The sequence below is a fragment of the Cyclopterus lumpus genome, chromosome 2 (assembly GCF_009769545.1).
Source record: "Cyclopterus lumpus isolate fCycLum1 chromosome 2, fCycLum1.pri, whole genome shotgun sequence".
NCBI classification, from domain to species: Eukaryota; Metazoa; Chordata; class Actinopteri; order Perciformes; family Cyclopteridae; genus Cyclopterus; species Cyclopterus lumpus.
In genome coordinates, this window is record NC_046967.1 from 5098318 (window position 1) to 5106496 (window position 8179).

The window sequence follows — 8179 nt, forward strand, 5'->3', positions numbered from 1 at the left end:
GTCAACAACTACAGACCTGTCTCTCTCCTCCCCTTCCTTTCCAAAACTCTAAAGCGAGCTATCTTTAACCAAGTCTCCTCCTATCTCCACAGTAACAACCTTCTTGACCCTCACCAGTCTGGATTCAAGGCAGGCCACTCAACAGAGACTGCCCTCCTTGCTGTCTCTGAGCAGCTTCACACTGCTAGAGCAGCCTCTCTCTCCTCTGTCCTTATCCTTCTAGACCTTTCCGCTGCCTTTGACACAGTGAACCACCAGATCCTTATTTCCTCCCTCCAGGACCTGGGCATCTCTCACGCATCCTACCTCACCGACCGACACTTACCGGGTAACCGAGAGAGGATCTGTGTATGAGCCTTGTCCTCTCACTACTGGGGTCCCTCAGGGCTCAGTCCTTGGTCCTCTTCTCTCTGTACACCAACTCTCTCAGCTCTGTCATTCGCTCGCATGGCTTCTCCTACCATAGCTACGTTGATGACACCCAATTGATCCTCTCGTTTCCCCAATCTCAAACACAGGTAGCAGCACGAATCTCTGCCTGTCTGACTGACATCTCTGAGTGGATGTCCGCACACCACCTGAAAATTAACCCGGACAAGACTGAACTGCTCTTCCTTCCAGGAAAAGCCTCTCCCACCCACGACCTGACTATTACCTTCAACAACTCAGTGTTGGCCCCGATTCAAACTGCCAGGAACCTCGGTGTGACACTCGACAGTCAACTCTCCCTGACTGCCAACATTACCGCAACAACACGCTCCTGTAGGTACATGCCGTACAACATCAGGAGAATACGACCTCTTCTCACTCAGAAGGCGGCACAGATTCTGGTCCAGGCTCTGGTCATCTCATGGCTAGACTATTGTACCTCCCTCCTGGCAGGTCTACCTGCTAATGCCATTCGACCACTACAGCTCATCCAGAATGCAGCTGATCGACTGGTCTTCAACCTCCCGAAATTTACCCACACTACTCCGCTCCTCCGCGACCTTCACTGGTTACCGGTGGCCGCCCGCATCCGCTTCAAAACATTGGTACTTGCGTACCGTGCTGCGAACAGATCGGGTCCAGTCTACATCCAAGACATGGTAAAACCGTACACCCCAGCTTGTTCACTTCGCTCGGCTTCTGCCAATCGGCTTGTAAACTCCGTCACTATGAGCTAAACATTCTACAAAGTCATGACTGTTTGCTGTGCTGGCTCAAGCTCAAGGAACAAGCATTGACATCACGACAGCAGAAAGTCTCTACATCTTCTGTTGCAAACTAAAAACACATTTTTCGACTATACCTTGAATAGGGAAGGTAGCACCGTAGTAGCACTTTAGTAGGACTTAAATGGCTCTTACTGATAGCACTTTGTAGTTTAACTTTATTGAATAAATTGGTGTGGGGCGACTATGGGTCAGTGGTTAGCATGCCCGTCTTTCAATCAAGGGGTTGGCAGTTCAATCCCCGCCCTAGTCGATGTGTCCTTGAGCAAGACACTTAACCCTGCATTGCTCCCCGTAGCTGTGTCTACGGTGTATAATGTAAAGTGTCTTTGAGTATCTAGAAAAGCACTATATAAATTAAATGGATTATTATTATTATTATTATTAATGCACTTATTGTAAGTTGCTTTAGATAAAAGCATCAGCTAAATGACATGTAATGTAATCTCACCTGTCTCTCTGTCCACCCCTACTGTCCCGTTCATACTGCCTCTGGCCCCACACACCTCCTGGTTCTGGGCTATGCCTCCGGAGGCCTGCATGGACTGTCTCCTCCTCCACACCTCATGCTCCTCCCGACCGCTGGCTCTCGCTCCTGTAATTAACATTTTGTTTCTTTTATGTTTAGTGCAACCAAGTGGTAACTCCAGTAGCGTTGCCAGGTCATTTTTCCAGGGCTTACATGTTATGAATATAGCAACAAAAACATAACATCTGTGAATGCACGATATTTTTAGTGCTAATAATGAAGTCAAAGTAAATGTAGATCTCTCAACCTGTGTGTTTGTGCATGGGGGTCTGACGGTTTTGGCTGAGTGACTCACAGCAGGAAGAGGAGAGATAAAAGTGTACATGTCCAGGTGGAGCCTATTCAGTACAGTTGTATGAAGATAAATGAATATTATGAGAATATGTACGAGAATATGAAGCATTACTTTGAGTCACGCAGTGGCTCCAAAGTCAGTCCTCAAAATGGGTACTGCACGTCTACATTTTATACTTAGACTTACCGTAAAACATTTACTTGCGCACCGGCACTTCTCAAAAACTGCCTGTACTCCTTTTTGCCCTCTCCATATCAGGTTCAATTTATACAGCCCAGAGCCAGCATTTTTAGGGCCGTGGCTCATATCGGTATGAAAAAAACAATGGAGAGAATCTGGACAAGACGATGCGTGACTTTTGCACGGGGAAGTAAGGAGAGTGAGAGCAAGATTGCATTAGTTTACTGATACAATGTTTGTCCTTTTTTGTAAAATAATTTAATCAACTATTTTTTCAACATTTTTTATTTGTCAACATATAGGTTAATAAATGAAACTATGTAATTTTTTCTGAATCTCTGTCTTCATTCACAGAATTTGATTGGCAAACTTTTCCAGAAGAATGTTTAGAGGATGTGATGTGTAAATACAATATTTATTAAAATACAGCAAGTTTTTTTTCTTGACTGAGGAGCCCTAAACCCCACATCTCCTGGTATCTTTTATTGACTGCAGAAGTTCACAATGTGTCTTTGTACAAATGTACAAACATCCTGACTGGGACATTGCTCCTAAAAACTAAAAGGAATAGTTTAGTCTGTCTGGCTGGTGCTGATTCTAGGCTGGAACGGTCTCAAAATGTTCCTGACACTTGAACAATGATTCCATGAAGACTCTGCTAGCTAGCTAATGCCCATTTGGCCAAATAAACTCCAGAGTTTTGTTAACCTTTCAATCGTTTTTCTACATTAAAGTATGGCGAGTCACTATGGGCACAAAGATGAGTGTTTTTTGCTCTCTTCACGCCGAAACCACTCAAGTAAATGGGAAAATTTCTCGCAGTTTTGGCGCTTTTTGGGGAAATGTCCGGGCAAATCTCGTAGATCAGGCCGCACGTTTTGAATGTGTTTGAATGTGTTTCCTTGTGTCAAACAAATGTGTTTGTGCTGGCAACGCTGCGGGACAAAAAAGTTTTGTGCGGAATTATGATTAAGTCCGCAGAAGAACAACCAGTGTGCTTGCTACACAAGGATTGGTGCATACAAGAGCTTGTTTTTTTATATTTGAATCTATGGAAAGGATCCCCGTGGATTGAACCGCCTCTGATTAAAAGCCAGCCCTGCTAACCACTGACCCACAGTCGCCCAATTTCACAGCAGAAATAAACATGTAGAAAAATGCTAGACATTTTTTTGTGGTCTCTACAGCTAATTTCCCTACTCACGGCAACTGTACAGGTAGTGAATCTTTACATAACTCCTATTTTAATTATTTTAAGGTTTAAAACTATGTATAATTTAGGGTATGGCTGCTATGAGTGACAGGTGGGTGCTGTCGTAGGTTGCAGTGTTTTCAGCAACCATGCTTCATTTGGGCTGACTCAGCTCCACCCACGCTCCCCGTCTTTGCCCACTTTTGGATTAGCCGGGAATTAGATGGAGTCAGGCACTGCCAAGAAGTCAACAACCTGAGTCGCCATACAGAGCTTCACGGTGGCTCTTCAAAACCTTTGGGTTATGTCATAAAGTCTCTCAGAACCTAATGCATAAAAACGTGTCTCTGGTGCTTGGTAACACTACTGTTTCTGTCCACAGAGACTACCAAACTCAACTGTGACTGTGGCTCAGTGGCGAGCAGGGTCATCCTTCAATCAGAGGATCGGCGACTCGATCCTCGGCTAGCCCATGTTGATGTGTCCTTGGGCAAGACACTTAACCCCAAAATTGCTCCCGTGAATGTTAGTTATTACTGATGTGCTGGTGGATCCTTAGCTTCTCCCATCAGTGTATGAATGGGTGAATGATGTCATGTAGTGTTAATGTGCGAGTGGTCAGAAGACTAGAAAAGCACAATACAAGTACAGGTCCATTTACCATTTAACACAAAAGGAAAGTTTCTTGCGGCAGCTTTAGCACTTTGTTATATTGTAATAAATATTGTTGCCCATGAACAAAAACATTTACCACCTACCAACTTCAGAAATCCCTCCTCCTTGGTTATCTATGATGCTGCATACAGGAGCTGCTGCTGCTACTGGCCCATTTGCCTCAATGCTTGATGACTCCCCTTCTTCTTCGGCCTTCGGAGCCATTTCTTTTCTTGTCTCCACCTCCTATGGACAGGACAAGGAGAAAATAAATGAGCAAAGAAGAGATTTTAAAAAAAGCTCTGTCCAGCTGATATCCAAACAACAGCTGCTCACCTGAATGGGTGAAAGTGGACCAAGTGAGGGATTGCAGGATACCTCCTGGTTGGCCCCTGTTCTGCTGCTCTGCTCCTGACAGGTACATTCCCCCACAGACTCCCCCGGCCCAGCTACTGCTTGTACATCATTCCCAGATGCCTGAGATGAGCTGAGAGCTGTCAACATTTCTCCAATGACATGTGCAGCCTCTGCTAATGCTCCAGCAACCTTTCTGGTCCCAGCTGCAGTCTCGGCCTGTGCTTTGGCAGCTTCAGCTACAGGTTCGGCCCCTTCAGGTTCAGTTCCAGGCTGAGCTCTGGCAGAGGAACCTGCGTCTGTTGTGGCCCCAGCTCCAGGCCCAGTTGCAGCTCCGGTCTGCCCCTCTGGCTCTCCTTTTGAACCCTCGTTCCCCTGTTGAGACTCAGCCCATCTCCTCGATAAGGCTAAGTCTGTGCTTTGCTGTGTCCTCATCTCCTGGGATTGCTCCCTTTGCTGCCCCGCCGTCTCCTCATCCTCATCCGAGTCTATGTGCAGCATGGCATTTAGCCGCGTGTCTGTTGGAAAGCTGGAGCGGAGTTTCGGCGAGGGCCCTACGAAAGGTCGGTTCCCGGGGCTTCTCGGTGCCTCGATGGTGTCCAGGTAGTCGTTGAGCGACACCTGCCGGTGAGTGTGACAGCCCAGACCCACAGCAAGCAGATCTTCCTGTCCATTCTGCCCCCAAATACTGTCATCGCCATAGTAACAAGCGCCATTGACTAATCTGGAGCCTTCATCAGGGCCTGTGGGAGAAGGTCTGTATGTGACGCGTGAAGAGGAGGATTGGTGAGGGAGGTCTTCGTCGTCTGAGGGACTTCCAGGATCACCGTTCACTGCATCTAAGTGGACTCCCACAGCCTCTGGGGAGGCTTCTAGCAGAAAGAGAGGATGGACAAAAGAAGATTAAGGATAAGCGAATGTTGGCCATGGAAATCTGTGCACATGGATTGATAAACCAAAGAAATGGTTCTGAGGAACTTGTATATACTATAATATTCCTTATATATTTGTTACAATGAAAACTGCTGTGGTAGCTGACTGGTCAGTCTGCTATGTTCAGCATTGAGCAGAGAACACTTTGTATAGTATTATATTTTTCTGCTGCAGAATGAATCTATTCATCCAGTGGATATACATAACAAATTACTTGAGCTCATAACTATCTAAAATATCCAGACGGCCATATCACAAATTTAATTGTAGTCCATTCACATGGATTTCAACATATATTTGATACATGATGTGAATGTGACACTGTACACTAATGTGTGTTGCTCATTACATTACCAAAAAATAGTATAATGTAAACATACACACACCTTCATGTCCAGTGGAGGTCACAACCACCCTGAACGAAAGCTGCCCGCTCACATGATCCGTAGGGAGACGACGACACAGGCTATAGCTGACTGGCTGATCACTACACACGCGCACACACACTATTTATTAGTTATGTCCTTACTGACAGAATCCCATTATTATTTATACAAAATGTTGTAATTCATGTGCAATGAGTTTGCCCCACCTCCTACCACTATAAACTGTCTTTGCATACACAATTTACATCATGATTCACCACATAATGTCTATATTAAATCAATGCCTGAACAATGAGTTGATTAGGACGTATTGACTGCACTATGTTGAGTCACTATGGTTAATAACTGCTGAAGGTAAGATAACTGTCAACCTCCTCAGACGTTTGTGTGTGGAGACTCACTCAGTGGTCGGCCCCTCCAGAAGCCTCTGTACAGGGATGATCAGCTGACCCAGAAACCGCTTGATGATCGGTCGGCTCTTGGCAAACTTATCCTTCACCTCGATCTCCAACACATCAGTCATCAGAGCCACAAAGGTGTATTTCTACAGGAAGATCAATAGTAAAAAGTATAGTGTTATTGACATAATGTGGACATTAGTATATTTACAGTTTTTACATTGTGCATTTAGAAATAAATTGGATTTAAATACTTAAAGTTCTACATCTAAGCCCAACTGGGCAGCCATTAATACATTGTGTTAGTCCTTTGGACAATATAACCAAACTCTTAAAATTAACTAATAACTAAAATAACTAATTTACTACTGCTCCCTTTCACTATATAGATTGCCCAAGCTAATCAGACCAGGTAGCAGTTATTGCCTCTTCACAGGATCATGCCCCCAACCCGCAGTAGCTATCTTGGGCCTTAGCTCTCCACTGAGAGGCCAGTTCACTGCAATCTGCTTGTTTGTCCTCAAGGCAACTGTCAGTTGCTGTCAGTTATTTAAAGTATTTTCAGACAGACAGAATGAGAAAAAAAATTGTTTTGTTTTTTACCTATTAAGCATATAAACATGTTGTAGTAGAAATCCAAAGTCTGAAAATCAGTGTGATATTTCCTCTCTACACAACATGAAATATTCTTAAATTAAACGTTTTTTAAGTGAAACTATAGAGAACACACAAAAATCGAAACCCCATTTAAAAAAAGGAAAGGTTCACTGAAAATGTGCAACCCTAAGCAGCACATTGCAAACTGAAACTTATATTTCTTTATTATTTTTAGATGTCAAGGTGCGTGAGTGTTTGCATTGACCTCCCCGTGCCACACAGGGTTGGTTGTGTTGGCTATGATGGAGGAGCGTCTCTCCTGGCCGTGGTGGGTGAATTTTGGGAGGCCACTCCTCTTCCCGGGCTGTATTGACATTTTCAAGTAGGGGTCGGGGTTGAAGAACATGCCCTTCTTCATGCCCACTGCCCGTATGCCTAGAGTAGAAAACACACATTGGAAAGCATTTGTGTCTATCTTTTACTCTAGTAAAAGATAGACACAAATAGCGCACCAGAATTCCACTGAATTAGTCCTCATACCGGATAGGGTGAAGCTGACTAGTTTACGACAGTTCTCAGTGCCTGATTGGTCCTCAACTTGGCCTTCACTGCCCACCTGATGAGAAATCAACCAATATGAGAGCATTATGAATGGACCACTTACCCTTCCTATTTTCAGAGAGAACCAACTTCACTGTTAGAGAAACAAAAACATTAGATATTGATGACAAGTTAAAAAGAGGAATAATGAGAGCAATAATGAGAGAGAGTACTGATTCAAGCTTACTACCTCATATTTTACTGATTCAACTGAAGCAAATGTGTCTTAGCCTCAGATTCTGCCAAGTGCTCAATGAAATCCACTTCATTCCATTCCTTCCATTCACTCTGACTGCCTGCCTTCCATCCCTTCATTTGTTTCCAGCTTCTGTCTAAACTGAGTGTAACCCCAAATATGTTACACAACAAATTATCTGGATTAAGGGGCAGCAGTTTAGAAGATTTCTTCTCAAAACCACCTTTTCTGAACTGGATCCTCCAGTAAGTGTTAGGAGATAACCAGGCCCCATTTTTTGTTTGATGAATCACACAGAAAGTTAACCTTAGGCTAAAAGACATCTACCTCCATTGTAGGACTTACATATATTATCAGGACTTGACTTGTGACAAAGCATTGTATTACTGATCGCACCTACTGGGCACAGGACCAGGGGTCTAAAATGTCAACAACACCTACAAAATGTTACTCAATGAGACACGTACCAACCATTAAGAGAATCAAAATGACCACAAAGAAGAAGAAGAAAAAATAACCACAAAGAGACACAAACTAACTACAAGCAGAGCCACGGGCAACTACAAAAATACCAAAACAATACAAAAGTGACGCTAAACAATTACAAAGACGCAAAACAACTATGAACAAACACAAAATAACCACAAAGAG

At 43.9% G+C, this 8179-nt stretch overlaps 1 protein-coding gene across 1 annotated transcript in view; it reads right to left on the bottom strand.

Moving 5' to 3' along the window:
- The window catches only part of LOC117740989 (E3 ubiquitin-protein ligase HECW2-like), a 52248-nt gene that overhangs the window by 37261 nt on the left and 6808 nt on the right, over window positions 1-8179 (bottom strand). The window contains 7 exon segments of the mRNA XM_034547697.1: window positions 1666-1809; window positions 4169-4310; window positions 4401-5290; window positions 5738-5838; window positions 6139-6281; window positions 6998-7167; window positions 7273-7348. Coding sequence (XP_034403588.1) covers window positions 1666-1809; window positions 4169-4310; window positions 4401-5290; window positions 5738-5838; window positions 6139-6281; window positions 6998-7167; window positions 7273-7348 — 1666 coding nt within the window.